Source organism: Oncorhynchus nerka, linkage group LG20, assembly GCF_034236695.1.
Source record: "Oncorhynchus nerka isolate Pitt River linkage group LG20, Oner_Uvic_2.0, whole genome shotgun sequence".
Lineage (NCBI taxonomy): Eukaryota > Metazoa > Chordata > Actinopteri > Salmoniformes > Salmonidae > Oncorhynchus > Oncorhynchus nerka.
Genome location: NC_088415.1, coordinates 45,619,514 through 45,636,684, shown reverse-complemented (window position 1 = coordinate 45,636,684; position 17,171 = coordinate 45,619,514). Strand labels below are relative to the sequence as shown.

General features: G+C 44.7%; 1 protein-coding gene across 2 annotated transcripts in view; it reads left to right on the top strand.

Moving 5' to 3' along the window:
• The window catches only part of LOC115102616 (forkhead box protein J3-like), a 97,402-nt gene that overhangs the window by 58,810 nt on the left and 21,421 nt on the right, over positions 1–17,171 (top strand). For both annotated transcript variants that reach the window (XM_029622747.2, XM_029622748.2), the window contains 3 exons: positions 7,130–7,213; positions 15,665–15,757; positions 15,899–16,018. In XM_029622747.2, coding sequence (XP_029478607.2) covers positions 7,130–7,213; positions 15,665–15,757; positions 15,899–16,018 — 297 coding nt within the window. The remainder of the gene's footprint in view (positions 1–7,129; positions 7,214–15,664; positions 15,758–15,898; positions 16,019–17,171) is intronic.

Sequence of the window (17,171 nt, the reverse complement as noted above, 5' to 3'; positions counted from 1 at the left end):
ATTCTCCACCAATGTGAGCAAGTAATGGGACCAAGTCATTTGGTGTCACTCTAAAGCGGAACGGTGGAATAAACGAGTCAGGAGTAGGTTTTCTTGATTGAACACAGTTCTCTATTGAGAGATTTCTGACAATAAAAAACACTCCAACACAATCAAATGAGAATCTCCCAAGGAACAACGTACCTCTTCTTCTTTAGATGACACAGGAACACAAGACTATCTTTAAACTATAACAACAATCACAGATTTGTCACCGTCTTAATTGCTTACCTTGTCTCACATGCAGTTTTGGGCTACTATCCGTGAGCCCAGCCTTCCCTCTAGTGGTCCTTCCACACTAGGCAAGTCAGTTAAGAACAAATTCTTATTTACAATGACGGTCTACCAAAAGGCAAAAGGCCTCCTGTGGGGACGGGGGCCTAGGATTAAAATAAATACAATTTAAATAGGACAAAACACACATCACAACAAGAGAGACAACACCCCATAAAAATAGACCCAAGACAACAAAATCGCAACGCAGCAACAACACTGCATGGGAGCAACACAACATAACAACAACATGGGAGCAACACAACGTGGTAGTAGCAACAAACATGATACAAACATTATTGGGCACAGTCAACAGCACAAAGGTAGAGACAACAATACATCACACAACTGTCAGTAAGAGTGTCCATGATTGAGTCTTTGAATAAAGAGATTGAGATAAAACTGTCCAATTTGAGTGTTTGTTGCAGCTCGTTCCAGTCGCTAGCTGCAGGGAACTGAAAAGAGGAGGGACCCAGGAATGTGTGTGCTTTGGGGACCTTTAATGAGGGCTGCAGTAGGATGAGGGCTGCAGTAGGATGAGGGCTGCAGTAGGATGAGGGCTGCAGTAGCATGAGGGCTGCAGTAGGTATCTCAGAAGCCTAAGAGGGTTTTATAAATAAGCATCAACCAGTGGGTCTTGCGACGGGTATACAGAGAGGACCAGTTTACAAAGGAATATAGAGTGCAATGATGTGTCCTATAAGGAGCATTGGTGGCAAATCTGATGGCCGAATGGTAAAGAACATTTAGGCGCTCGAGAGCACCCTTACCTGCCGATCTATAAATGATGTCTCTGTAATCTAGCATGGGTAGGATGGTCACCTGAATCAGGGTTAGTTTGGCAGCTGGGGTGAAAGAGGAGTGATTACGGTAGAGGAAACCAAGTCTAGATTTAACTTTAGCCTGCCGCTTTGATATGTGCTGAATACTTACAATACTTTATTTATTGAATACAAAGTGTTCTGTGGTGGGTAAATGCGAGTGTGAAAACTCCATCAGCATTGCAGTTCTTGACAAACTAACACCAGTGCGCCTGGCCCCGACTACCATACCCCGTTCAAAGGCACTTCAATCTTTTGTCTCACCCTTTGAATGGCACACATACGTAATCCATGTCTCAAGGCTTAAAAATCATTCTAGAACATGTCTCCTCCCCTTCAGAGAGGATTTAACAAGTGACATCAATAAGGGATCATAGCATTCACCTGGTCAGTGTAAGTCATGGAAAGAGCAGGTGTACAGTGGAGTTGCATACCAAGACGACATTGAATGTTCCTGAGTTGCCTCGTTCCAGTTTTGACTTAAATCTAGCAATGATCAAGATTATTGTGCAATCCAGGTGTGCAAAGCTCTTAGAGACTTAACCTGAAAGACTCACAGCTGTATTCAGTGCCAAAAGTGATTTTAACATGTATTGACTCAGGGGTGTGAATACTTATGTAAATGAGAGACTTTTTGTCATGTAGTGTATGTGAACACCTACTTGTCTAACATCTCATTCCAAAATCATGGGCATTAATATGGAGTTGGTCCCACCTTTGCTGCTATAACAGTCTACTCTTCTGGGAAGGCTTTCCACTAGATGTTGGAACATTGATGCATGGACTTGCTTCCTTTCAGCCACGTGCATTAGTGAGGTCGGGCACTGATGTTGGGGGATTAGGCCTGGCTCACAGTCATGGTTCCAATTCATCCCAAAGGCGTTCGATGGGGTTGAGGGGTCAGTCAAGTTCTTCCACACCAATTTTGAGAAACCATTTCGCTATGGACCATGCTTTGTGCACAGGGCCATTGTCATGCTGAAACAGGAAAGGGCCATTCCCAAACTGTCGCCACAAAATTGGAAGCACAGAATCGTCTATAATGACATTGTATGCTGTAGCGTTAAGATTTCCTTTCACTGGAACTAAGGGGACTAGCTCGAACCATGAAAAACAGCCCCAGACCGTTATTCCTCCTCCACCAAACTTTGCAGTTGAAACTATGCGTTCGGCCAGGTAGCGTTCTCCTGGCATCCGCCAAACCCAGATTCGTCCGTCTGCCATATGGTGAAGTACGATTCATCACTCCAGAGAACGTGTTTCCACTCCAGAGTCCAATGGCGGCGAGAATTGCACCACTCCAGCCGACGCTTGTCACTGCGCATGGTGATCTTAGGCTTGTGTGCGGCTGTTCGGCCATGAACATCCAATTCATGAAGCTCCCGACGAACCGTTTTTGTGCTGACATTGCTTCCAGAGGCAGTTTGGAACTCGGGAATGAGTGTTGCAACCGAGGACACTCTATGTGCTCCTGTTCTATGAGCTAGTGTGACGTACTACTTCACGGCTGAGCTCTTGTTGCTTCTAGACGTTTCCACTTTACAATAACAGCACTTACAGTTGACCGGGGCAACTCTAGCAGGGCAGAAATTTGACGAACTGACTTGTTGGAAAAGTGGCATCCTATGACTGCCATTCGGTACCGAGATGAGATCCTCAGACCCCTTGTGAGACCATATGCTGGTGCGGTTGGCCCTGGGTTCCTCCTAATGCAAGACGATGCTAAACCTCATGTGGCTGGAGTGTGTCAACAGTTCCTGCAAGAGGAAGGCATTGATGCTATGGACTGGCCCGCCCGTTCCCCAGACCTGAATCCAATTGAGCACATCTGGGACATCATGTCTCTCGCTCCATCCACCAACGCCACGTTGCACCACAGACTGTCCAAGAGTTGGCGGATGCTTTAGTCCAGGTCTGGGAGGAGATCCCTCAGGAGACCATCCGCCACCTCATCAGGAGCATGCCCAGGCGTTGTAGGGAGGTCATACAGGCACGTGGAGGCCACACACACTACTGAGCCTCATTTTGACTTGTTTTAAGGACATTACATCAAAGTTGGATCAGCCTGTAGTGTGGTTTTCCACTTTAATTTTGAGTGTGACTCCAAATCCAGACCTCCATGGGTTGATACATTTGATTTCCATTGATAATTTGTGTGATTTTGTTGTCAGCACATTCAACTATGTAAAGAAAAAAGTATTTAATAAGAATATTTCATTCATTCAGATCTGTGTGTTATTGGATGTGTTATTTTAGTGTTCCCTTTATTTTTTTGAACAGTGTATGTTTTCACTTTGTCATTAATTTAATCAATTTTGAATTCAGGCTGTAACTCAACCAAATATGAAATGTCAGTGTATGAATACTTTCTGAAGACACTGTCCATACCCCAACAGACATGCCACTATGAGTTTCTTCACAGTACCCAAACCAAAAACAGATTTTTTTGCGTCGCTATCAGTTATGTGTAGAAAAAACGTTGGCCAGTAACCAAAAGGTCGCTCGTTCGATTCCCTGAGCCATCAAGGTGGAAAAATCTGCCATTCTGCCCTTGAGTAAGGCAGTTAACCCCCCCAACAACTGTTCTCTGGGCTCCAGGCGCCGACTACGTGGACATCGCCCCCGCACCTCTCTGATTCAAAGGGGTTGGCTTAAATGCGGAAGATACATTTTGGTTGAATGCATTCAGTTGTGCTACTGGCTAGGTATCCCCTTTCCATGTCATCGTGAATGCTCTGCCACCAGAGGTTACTCAGGCAAAAAGCAAAAACGGATCAAATCCTATTTTATCTCAGCACCTCTCCTCTTTCTAAAGATTTGATTTAACTGTCCTGTATATAAGAATATGAATTTGTGTATATACTGTAGGAATAGTATATGACTAATATTTTCGTTCTTTCCAATGTATAACTCTTATTTTCTTATGTATGTAATGTTCTTGTCTATCTATGACTGTTCTGTACTTTGTCTTGTATTTGTACATTTTATGTAGACCTCAGGGAGAGTAGCTGCTGCATGTGCTGTAGCTAATGGGATCCTAATAAAGTCAACTCAATCAACTCCTGGTCTTGGACTAGGGTAGTCCTGATCAGAGTTAGACAAGCACACACCGGTAAGAGGAGGAGGAGGAGGAGGAGGATGGAAGGTGTTAAGCCCCCCAATCCTCAGAAGGCTCACAGCCCGAGTCTCAGGCTTCAGTCGAACGTCCAGATCTTCTAGATATGCTGAGCAACATAGACAATGGGCAATTGCTTGCAGCGCACAAGGGCCCAGGATACAGGACGGAAAGCTCTGCCTAGGTACCTGTACGAGCAACCCCTCCAGATGCCACAGACCTCTATGCCCACACCTGGACACGGTTCCCCTTCCAGGGAAAACTTCTCCCCGCCACCCTGCCCTGGCATCTGGCTACTCAGCTTGTCCCATGTCGGCAATCTACCTGGACCCGGCTACTGGCTACTCATCTCCAGCTTACTCAGCTACAGGTCACCCTGCCCTGGCTTATCCGGCTCAGGAGTAACCAGCCCTCAATGTACTACTCAGGGCCGGACCCAGGGTTGTACTCTTACCAGCCGGATGCAGCTGCTGTGGTCTTCACATATCCACCTAAGCTAAGCATCCAGTACAGCCCCTGAGCCAGCAGCAGCCCCAGCAGAGACTGGCAGCACCCGAGGCCAGCAGTTTTATCCAGTGCCGCAGCCTACACATACTCACTTCAACAGCCAGTGTTCCCGCCGTAACCAAGCTCTTCTGCGTTGACTGTCTCAGCTCCCCTCACAGAACAATGCCAAATTCAAAAGCCATATTTACACCACATAGCCACAAGCTCACCACACCGTGCTGTACCTAGCACAATGGCTGAAGATGGCAGCAGAGTGCCAGAGCGGCTGCAGAGCAGCCGGTGCCCATACCCAACACGAGAAGCTTGCAGCCTTTCAGCAGAAACGCTCTGGGGCAACAGAGCCTCTTCCACAGGAACTACCACCTGCACAGCCCACAGCAGGGGCCAAGTCAGAGGCTTACTGCTCCCTGTATGAAAGCAGGGACCGCTACCTCAACAAGTGTGAGAGATTCACCTCAATGACTGTCAAGCAAAAGCTCAAGTGGCTGAAGGACAAGAGACACTGTCTGCGGTGCGGCTCGTTGCACCCTGATGCTCGGTGCATCCTCAGGTGACTGTGTGACATCTGATGGCCAGCACCTCCATTGTCTGCTCACCAGTATCCTGACTCGAAGACGGATGACCGCATCCACCAGACATGGATGCCCCACAGAAAATGAAAAGCACCCTGCTACCCTTTCACATGGCAGCTATCCAGGCAATGGACACCAGCATGTGGTAACCCCGATCACACGGGGCGGTGCAGCGCTTCCAGAGATGCAGTCAAGTAACATGGTAAAATTCTAACGCAGTAAATCCGACAAAGTAAAGATTTGGGGTGTCTGTAGAAAATTGTCCTTCTATTCAGGATACTTGTTTATTCTTTTGAGGTGCAAGGCCTGCTAGAGGGGCGATAAGCTGCCCTCTGCTCTAATAACATGTTAGGGCATGTCTCCCCAGTGATCTTTCATTGGACCTCTTGATCTGTCCATCACCACCTTTGACCTGGCCCCAGGCCAATGGGCAGGGACAACTATAAAAACATTGTTCCACCCTAACCTGTCTTTAGTGCAGAGTTCTTCCAACAGAGACGTGGATTCCAATTTTAACTGAGTAGTGCATACCGGACTGCAAACTTACTGGACACTTTTCCTAACATGGTATGGTGCTAGTGGGTCAATGCAAAAAAAAGTACTTCAACTACTACTTCTATGATTCAATGCTGTGTGTGTTTGTGGCAATAAATGAGTGACTTGAGTATGTCTTCTGATGCGTCATTGTCTCTAGTTTAAACCGGCACTTCTTTTCAACATGAATTATGAAGTGGTTGGAAAGGTAAAGTGAAATTGCTGTGCCAGGAAAAGTGTTTGGTAGAAGAGGTTTCTATAGACATTGTTTGTGTTGTGTTTTTAAGAAATTGTATATGTATCTTTTTTTTTTACTGTGACAAGTGTACTGTATCTGTACTCATAATTACTGTGATCTGCCTAGTGCTGCGCTTTGATTCTGAATTCCATGCTACCATTCTTATAGGTTTTACCAATTTTGTTTTCACCAGAGTGTTTCTCATGGCCATAGGGATGTGAACCGTTGAAAAATGAATTGAGAGGAAATCAACTCAATAATTCAGCTGGAATCCGCAGCCGAGGCCTGTAGTTTGACACGGATGTTCTCACCTGATTAGCTCTACGTGGACCTGACCAGAGCCTTAACTCGCACAACAGGTCGAACCAATCAATAAAACTGCAGGGGAAACTCAATGTGCAACATGAGGATAGCCATACATTTATCCTGTTATACACTGTGGAGAACCTCTGAGATATAACGATAGCTACATCATGTACTCACGTTATCAACTTGTTCTGTAGCCCACCTCCCTGGGTTGTGATACTGAGGGGAAAAAAGAGGGTTAGAAAGAGAGAGGAGATTCGCAAGGAGACGAGCGCAGATAATCCATGTTTGTGTTCCTATATGAACTTCATTCTGTCAGGCGCAGTGGGCCTCCTAGGGAAAGAACAAGGGAGAACAGAGGGAAAGATATAGGGGCACGCTATGCTCTATATAGTGCATTACTTTTGGGCCTTATGGACGATGGTCAAAAGTAGTGCACTATATGGGGAATAAAGTGCCATTTGGGATGCAGAGAGTAATTGATTTACTCCACTTATGTCTTGTTGCTATGGGATGCTGCTGGGTTGGTGTAGAAAATAAGTGATGTATTATTGCTATATGTAGCAGAGTGATTTTTGTGGGATGACTTCATTTCAACATTTTATTTTTATTAGTGCTTACTATTTAACATCAAGTGGGTGGATTGTCAAGCAGGGAATCTGGTAAACCACTAATAGCATTTGTATGGCCCTAGTGTTAATATCTGGTTTGTTGTCGTCTCCAGGGTTCCTACTGGGCTATAGACACCAACCGTAAAGAGGACACACTTCCCACCAGGCCAAAGAAGAGGCCTCACTCTGGAGAAAGGGTGAGTACTGGACTGGTGTCAAAACTTGCTTTCGACACCGCCGACCTTTTCCAGCATGGGCCGACATACAATTTACACTGTTCCGATTTAATGGTCACCCACGGCGTGCACAAATGTTGCGGGATAGCAGGTTGGGCAACAAAATATCCCAGATTTACCGGGGGAGTCAGCTAAAATAAAGCATCACCTCACGGCCAGACTGCTCTGAACTATGTCATTGAGCATTGCATTATTGGCTTAATTTTAAACGACTAATGATGCGGTCTCATCTCGGCCTACAGTCATCCCCTATCTTCTTTGAGATGGTGATGACATGCCATGAAAAATCACGTCTCTCCTGCCTCTAAAGAATTAGCACTACACCACTGGTGTTCAGTGATCTGAGCGCCTGACTGAGCACCGAGAAGCAGCAGACCCATTCTCCCCCTACGCATCTACCACTGCCTCTGCCCTACCCATCACCACGGAAACAAAGCACAGGAAGAGTACTTTGCTTTACTCAGAAATATATCTTTCTTTCACTGTCAAAATATGTGTATTCTTAGTGGTTTTCTCTAGACCACTTGGCCACAGACAAAGCCTTTAGTCTGGTTTCCAATTTAATACATGTGTCCACTACTGTTCAAACGTTTGGGGTCACTTAGAAATGTCCTTGTTTTTGAAAGAAAAGCTAATTTTGTCAATTTTAAAATAACATCTAATTGATCAGAAGTACAGTGTAGACATTATTAATGTTGTAAATGACTATTGTAGCTGGAAATGGCTGCTGAGAATGGGCCTCTGTAGATATTCCATACTTTTATTTTTTTTTAATCCGCCATCACCCCTGTGTTCCAATGGCACGTTGTGTTAGCTAATCCAAGTTTATCATTTTAAAAGGCTAATTTATCATTAGAAAACAATTTTGCAACTATGTTAGCACAGATAAACTGTTGTGCTTATTTAAGTAAGTAATAAAACAGTCCTTCTTTAGACTAGTTGAGTATCTGGGACATCAGCATTTGTGGGTTTGATTACAGGCTCAAAATGGCCAGAAACAGAAACTTCTGAAATTTGTCAGTCTTCTTGTTCTGAGAAATGAAGGCTATTCCATATGAGAAATTGTCAAGGAACTGAAGATCTCGTACAACGCTGTGTACTACTACTAAATGGTACCTGCAAAACACCAGTCTCAATGACAACAGTGAAGAGGCGACTCTGGGATGCTGGCCTCAGAGTTGCAAAGAAAAAGCCATATGTCAGACTGGCCAATAAAAAGAAAAGATAAAGATGGGCAAAAGAACAGACACTGGACAGAGGAACTCTTCAAATCAAATCAAATTTATTTATATAGCCCTTCGTACATCAGCTGATATCTCAAAGTGCTGTACAGAAACCCAGCCTAAAGCCCCAAACAGCAAGCAATGCAGGTGTAGAAGCACGGTGGCTAGGAAAAACTCCCTAGAAAGGCCAAAACCTAGGAAGAAACCTAGAGAGGAACCAGGCTATGTGGGGTGGCCAGTCCTCTTCTGGCTGTGCCGGGTGGAGATTATAACAGAACATGGCCAAGATGTTCAAATGTTCATAAATGACCAACATGGTCGAATAATAATAAGGCAGAACAGTTGAAACTGGAGCAGCAGCACGGCCAGGTGGACTGGGGACAGCAAGGAGTCATCATGTCCTGGGGCATGGTCCTAGGGCTCAGGTCCTCCGAGAGAGAGAAAGAAGGAGAGAATTAGAGAACGTACACTTAGATTCACACAGGACACCGAATAGGACAGGAGAAGTACTCCAGATATAACAAACTGACCCTAGCCCCCCGACACAAACTACTGCAGCATAAATACTGGAGGCTGAGACAGGAGGGGTCAGGAGACACTGTGGCCCCATCCGAGGACACCCCCGGACAGGGCCAAACAGGAAGGATATAACCCCACCCACTTTGCCAAAGCACAGCCCCCACACCACTAGAGGGACATCTTCAACCACCAACTTACCATCCTGAGACGAGGCTGAGTATAGCCCACAAAGATCTCCGCCATGGCACAACCCAAGGGGGGGGCGCCAACCCAGACAGGATGACCACATCAGTGAATCAACCCACTCAGGTGACGCACCCCTTCCAGGGACGGCATGAGAGAGCCCCAGTAAACCAGTGACTCAGCCCCTGTAATAGGGTTAGAGGCAGAGAATCCCAGTGGAAAGAGGGGAACCGGCCAGGCAGAGACAGCAAGGGCGGTTCGTTGCTCCAGAGCCTTTCCGTTCACCTTCCCACTCCTGGGCCAGACTACACTCAATCATATGACCCACTGAAGACATAAGTCTTCAGTAAAGACTTAAAGGTTGAGACCGAGTTTGCGTCTCTGACATGGGTAGGCAGACCGTTCCATAAAAATGGAGCTCTATAGGAGAAAGCCCTGCCTCCAGCTGTTTGCTTAGAAATTCTAGGGACAATTAGGAGGCCTGCGTCTTGTGACCGTAGCGTACGTGTAGGTATGTACGGCAGGACCAAATCAGAGAGATGGGTAGGAGCAAGCCCATGTAATGCTTTGTAGGTTAGCAGTAAAACCTTCAAATCAGCCCTTGCTTTGACAGGAAGCCAGTGTAGAGAGGCTAGCACTGGAGTAATATGATCAAATTTTTTGGTTCTAGTCAGGATTCTAGCAGCCGTATTTAGCACCAACTGAAGTTTATGTAGTGCTTTATCCGGGTAGCCGGAAAGTAGAGCATTGCAGTAGTCTAACCTAGAAGTGACAAAAGCATGGATTAATTTTTCTGCATCATTTTTGGACAAAGTTTCTTATTTTTGCAATGTTACGTAGATGGAAAAAAGCTGTCCTTGAAATGGTCTTGATATGTTCTTCAAAAGAGAGATCAGGGTCCAGAGTAACGCCGAGGTCCTTCAGTTTTATTTGAGACGACTGTAAAACCATTAAGATTAATTGTCAGATTCAACAGAAGATCTTTGTTTCTTGGGACCTAGAACAAGCATCTCTGTTTTGTCCGAGTTTAAAAGTAGAAAGTTTGCAGCCATCCACTTATGTCTGAAACACATGCTCCTAGCAAGGGCAATTTTGGGGCTTCACCATGTTTCATTGAAATGTACAGCTGTGTGTCATCCGCATAGCAGTGAAAGTTAACATTCCCAAGAGGTAAAATATATAGTGAAAACAATAATGGTCCTTAAACGGAACCTTGAGGAACACCGAAATTTACAGTTGATTTGTCAGAGGACAAACCATTCACAGAGACAAACTGATGTCTTTCCGACAGATAAGATCTAAACCAGGCCAGAACTTGTCCGTATAGACCCATTTGGGTTTCCAATCTCTCCAAAAGAATGTGGTGATCGATGGTATCAAAAGCAGCACTAAGGTCTAGGAGCATGAGGACAGATGCAGAGCCTCGGTCCGATGCCATTAAAATGTAATTTACCACCTTCACAAGTGCCGTCTCAGTGCTATGATGGGGTCTAAAACCAGACTGAAGCATTTCGTATACATTGTTTGTCTTCAGTAAGTTGCTGCGCAACAGCCTTTTCAAAAAATTTTGAGAGGAATGGAAGATTCGATATAGGCCGATAGTTTTTAAAAATATTTTCTGGGTCATGGTTTGGCTTTTTCAAGAGAGGCTTTATTACTGCCACTTTTAGTGAGTTGTGCAGACTCAGGACAACTGAGCTTTGAAGGAATACGCAGATTTAAAGAGGAGTCCGTAATTTGCTTTCTAATAATCATAATCTTTTCCTCAAAGAAGTTCATGAATTTATCATTGCTAAAGTGAAAGTCATCCTCTCTTGGCGAATGCTGCTTTTTAGTTAGCTTTGCGACAGTATCAAAAAGGAATTTCGGATTGTTCTTATTTTCCTCAATTAAGTTAGAAAAATAGGATGATCGAGCAGCAGTAAGGGCTCTTCGGTACTGCACGGTACTGTCTTTCCAAGCTAGTCGGAAGACTTCCAGTTTGGTGTGGCGCCATTTCCGTTCCAATTTTCTGGAAGCTTGCTTCAGAGCTCGGGTATTTTCTGTGTACCAGGGAGCTAGTTTCTTATGAGAAATGTTTTTAGTTTTTAGGGGTGCAACTGCATCTAGGGTATTGCGCAAGGTTAAATTGAGTTCCTCAGTTAGGTGGTTAACTGATTTTTGTCCTCTGGCGTCCTTGGGTAGACAGAGGGAATCAGGAAGGACATCAAGGAATCTTTGTGTTGTCTGTGAATTTATAGCACGGCTTTTGATGTTCCTTGGTTTGGGTCTGAGCAGATTATTTGTTGCAATTGCAAACGTAATAAAATAGTGGTCCGATAGTCCAGGATTATGAGGAAAAACATTAAGATCCACAACATTTATTCCATGGGACAAAACTAGGTCCAGCGTATCACTGTTGACATTGAGACTGGTAGCGTATATATCCACAACATGCATGTCCTAACCATCGTTTTAAAATAAGGTGACAAGTCTATAGTAACATGTCATTGTTTTAATATAAGGTTACAAGTCTAACTGTTAAAATGGTGTATTCAAAGTGTTAAAACTGACAGGTTGTCAAAAGTTGTTGCGCTTGAGGCACCAACTGTTAAGTTCATGTTTTAAGTATCCCTATATTTCTGTTATAACGGGGCTATCACTCTGTTATTAATGCGCCTGCGCTGGAGTCTCGTTGTAGAATAACCTGGCCTGAGTGCAATGGCAACCGTGTATTGTGCTAAGTGGAGTACATGCTACAGTTGACAGACTTCAGAAATTACTCAGCAGTTCTGGGAATAATGAGTATTTCCATTCTACGGCGGATAGTTAACATTTACATTTAAGTCATTTAGCAGACGCTCTTATCCAGAGCGACTTACAAATTGGTGCGTTCACCTTAAGACATCCAGTGGAACAGCCACTTTACAATAGTGCATCTAAATCTTTTAAGGGGGGGGGGGGGTGAGAAGGATTACTTTATCCTATCCTTAACAGTTGTGAGACATGTCCAAACCTAAGCCCAGACCAGCTGTTGGTTTCCCACTGGCTTCCAAGTACAATGAAACAGTGGCTGTAGATCTATATGATCTGGGACCAAGTGTGTGGTACCTTGACATAATTGACCACTTCACTCTTCAGTGCTGGAAGCACTGTGAATACAAAGAAACCCAGTGAAATCGTTAAGCACTTCATTCATTCCTGGATAAGTGTGCATGGCCCGCCCTAGAAATTGTACAGTGACAATGGAGGAGAATTCAATAATAATGAAATAAGAGAAAAGACAACTGCTGCATACAGTCCATGGAGCAATGGACTTCTGGAGAGACATAATCAAACACTCACAGGTTATGCTGAAAGTGAAGCAAGCCGATGGATGTGACTAGAAAACGGCCCTAGATTTGGCTTTGATGGCAAAAAACTCAGTGCACAAAGTTCATGGCTACAGCCCATACCAACTAGTGTTCGGGCAGAACCCTAATCTTCAGCACTAGAAAGGACCAGTCTGTGTGCATGGGTGGAACAGCACCTCTCAGCTCTACATGCAGCGAGAAAAGCATTCACTGAAGCAGAGTGTTCAGAGAGAATTTGCAGGGTCAACAGCTTCGACCCACTGATAAGAAGAACGAGACTGGAAACTAAGTTTACTACAAACAAGTTGACTGACAAGAGTGGAAAGAACCGGGAGTAGTCATTAGCCAAGATAGTGGTGATATGTGTAGAAAGTAATCAACAAGATGGGGCGCTGTTGCCTTATGAAAAGGACACATTAACAGACACAAACCTACCAGATGTCGCATCCAAGGATATGGACACTGAAACTGACATTTAAAATGGAGGAGAGACCTTCAACCATGACACAAGTAATACTGTTAGGCGTTCAAATGAGGAAAACATTCAACAACGGCCACATATGTTAGAGATTCTGGGTTCGAGTCCAGGCTCTCTCACCTGGCTACGACCGGGAGACCCATGGAGTGGTGCACAATTGGCCCAGCGCCGTCCGGGTTTGGCGAGGTTTTGGCCAGCAGGGATATCCCTATGCAAGAATGGGCTGCCATCAGTCAGGCTGCGCCCCAGAAGTTAATTGACAGCATACCAGGGCAGATTGCAGAGGTCTTGAAAAAGAAGGGTTGACACTGCAAATATTGACTCTTTGCATCAACTTCATGTGATTGTCAATAAAAGCCTTTGATACTTATGAAATGCTTGTAATTATACTTCAGTTTTCTGTAGTAACATCTGACAAAAATATCTAAATATATTTGTGTCATTCTCAAAACTTTTGGCCACGACTGTACAGCAACCGTCATTGGACGAGCAGGAAAAGCCAAAGGAAACCACCAGAACTGGTACTATTTGCAGTACTCTGAACCAGCTACACTTTCTGGTACAACAGGGTCAGCTGACCTGTCACTTGTAGATCATCTCAGAATTGAACCAATGGAAAATTGAGAAAAACAGAATGACATTAAAAATTGAATGAAATAAAGGACGTGTCATTTGACTCGGCTAAGCTAGACGAGCTCAGTATTTGGAGGAAAAAATTGAGTGTTTGAGGAAGTCAAAGACATTGGCCAAAAATGTGTCTCAACAGGGTGGGTTTGCACCCTTAAAGAATCCTTAACTGGAATAGTGCCAAAAGCACTTTAGAGATTTTGAGGAGCTAGCTGCTAAAAGATTCACTGACACGCGCCTTAGTCACTCATTGCCGCTGACCGTGATCTACCAGAAAAAATTGAACCTTCATTCCATAGACATCAAATCTGCATTTTTGCAGGGAACCGAGCTGTCAAGGGACATTCACATCGGACCTCTGCCTGAAGCTAAGAGTGAAGGAACACTGTCGCACCCGGCCGCGACCGGGAGACCCATGGAGCGGCGCACAATTGGCCCAGCGTCGTCCGGGTTAGGCAAGGTTTTGGCCAGCAGGGATGTCCTTGTCCCATCGCTCACTAGCGACTCCTGTGGTGGGCCGGACGCAGTGCATGCTGACATGATCGCCAGGTGCACGGTGTTTCCTCAGACGTGTTGGTGTGGCTGGCTTCCGGGTTAAGTGGGCATTGTGTCAAGAAGCAGTGTAGCTTGGTTGGGTTGTGTTTCGGGGACGCACGGCTCTCGACTTCTCCCGAGTCCGTACGGGAGTTGCAGCGACGAGACAAGACTAACTACCAATTGGATACCACGAAATTGTGGCAAAAAAAGGGGTAAAGTTTGATGTCTGCAACTTGGCATCCAACACAAAACACGCCACTGTACAAACCATTCATGAGGAAAACAAAGTTGTTCGTCAACTGAAATCTCAACAAGTGACTAAAGTTTCAGCATGTTGGTAAAGGTGACTCTCTGAAATTAGTTGCCTTCAGTGATGCTTCCCTAGGGAACCTTGCAGATGGAGGCACACAAGGTGAACATCTAATCGTGTTAATAGATTCTCACCGATCAGTTGGCAGTCAAAAAGCATCAGAAGGGTTGTCCAAAGCACACTTGCTGGAGAAACACTTGCTCTTGCGGATGGAATTGACATTGCTATCTTTCTTGCAACTCTGTTCTGAGCTTACCACTGGTGAGACAAAACGGCACATTCTACCTGTAGTTTGTGTCACTGACAACTACTCCTTAGTTGATGCTGTGAAGTCAACCAAGTCTGTCACAGAGAAAATACTTTGTCTTGAGATTAGCAGCATCAAGGAATTTATTCAAGCACAGAGAATCCAGCGGATTCTGTGGTCGGCCACAAAGGAACAGCTTGCTGACTGTCTGACTAAAAAGGGAGCACCCGGTCTTGTGCTCCTAAAGGCATTCAGTAATGGAAAGTAGCAGCTTGAGTAATACAAATAAAAACTTTGTCACACAACCCATTTTGTAATGGGTAACTTAAATAATACTTGGGACATTTTAATTATGTTTTTAATGTTTTAAAGTGGGAGATTGTTAAGCTCATGTTTTAAGTATCCCTATATTTCTGTTATTACGGGGCGATCACTCTTATTAGTGTGCCTGCGCAGCAGTCTCGTTGTAGATGAGTGCAATGGCAACCATGTTGTGCTAATACGGTAGAGTAAACGTTGTTAAACTGGAACCTTGTCGTCGTCATTTTGAATACCAACTGCCATCCTCTCGCAAATGTACAGTAGCACTAATTCTCACTGTCTCCTTCCTTCTTTCCTCCTGCATTGCTCCTATGTTCATACAACTTGAGTCAAGCCGTTCCCTTAATTCTATATACGCACCTGTCAGGGAAGCTTCAACCCGCTCCTCTCTTTTAGAGTTTATCATAAAGATTGTTTTGCAACAATGCAATCTTCTTTCAGTTAGCAGTTTTGGGAGACAACTGACTGTCGGTCCTTATGCACACATGTATCTAAATGTACTGTATATTAATATGCGATGGTTTACTGTATAACACAGCCTCAGACTCTGAGGGTGGTACCTACTCCAGATTAGATGCTATCCCATTCCATCAATGTTCTGCAGAGCTCTCTCATCTGTCTCCTCTTCTCTCCAGGCGTACAGCCTAGAATCGGAGACCCTGCGAATGGACTGTATAATGTACGGAGATGCCTCTCCCACTCTGGCAATCAACACAGTAACTAACAAGGTAATCGTCTGTCATAATGACATGAAAACCTCTTTGTCAATATGTTAACGGTGGCCATCGTTGTACCAGCAAGTGATTTAACACATTGTCCCATCTGTGTTCGAGCAAGTGATATATTAACGTCGACCATCTTTGTTCCAGGTAGCGTTGTACAAGACAGAGAATAAGGGCAGCGATAGCCCCCGGAGCAGCCTCAATAACAGCCTCTCAGACCAGAGCCTTGCCTCCGTCAACCTCAACAGCATGCACCGCTACACACCGGTACGTCACGCCTCCATTCAGTCACCACTAACCACTGCCACAACAGGATGTTTCATGTACAACGTCTTGAGGAGGAGGTAGATATACTAAGATAGTACTCCCAAATGGCACTCTATTCCCTTCATAGTGCACTACTTTTGACCAAGGCCCATCTAAGGAATAGAGTGCCATTTGGGACACACAATAAGTGTTGTCAACTTGTAGAGGTAGGGAACATGTAACCCTAACTATATATATATATATATATTTTATATATATATATATAAATGCAAAATGCAGCAATTTCAAAGATTTTAAGGAGTTAGTTCATATAAGGAAATCAGTCAATTGAATTAAATTCATTAGGCCCTAATCTATTTATTTCACATGACTGGGAATACAGATATGCATCTGTTGGTCACAGACACCTTAAAAAAAAGTAGGTGTGTTTATCAGAAAATCAGTCAGTATCTGGTGTGACCACCATTTGCCTCATGCAGCGCGACACATCTCCTTCGCATAGAGTTGATCAGGCTATGGATTGTGGCTTATGGAATGTTGCCCCACTCCTCTTCAATGGCTGTGGGAAGTTGCTGGATATTGTAGGGGACTGGAACACTCTGTCGTACACGTCGGTCCAGAGCATCCCAAACATGCTCAATGGTTGATATGTCTGGTGAGTGCAGGCCATGGAAGAACTGGAACATTTTCCACTTCCAGGAATTGTGTACAGGTCCTTGCAACATGGGGCTGAAAAATGAGGTGATCGCGGCAGATGAATGGTACGATAATGGGCCTCGGGATTGTCACGCTATCTCTGTGCATTCAAATTGCCATCAATAAAATGCAATTGTGTTCCATTGTCCGTAGCTTATGCCTGCCCATACCATAACCCCACCGCCACCATGGGGCACTCTGTTCACAACGTTCACATCTGCAAACCGCTCGACCACACTACGCCGTGCACGTGGTCTGTGGTTGAGGCAGGTTGGACGCACTGCCAAATTAACATTCAATTTTCTGGAAACAGCTCTGGTGGACACTCCTGCAGTCTGCATGCCAATTGCATGCTCCCTCAGAACTTGATACATATGTGGCATTGTGTTGTGACAAAACTGCACATTTCAGAGTGGCCTTTTATTTTCCCCAGCACAAGGTGCACCTGTGTAATGAT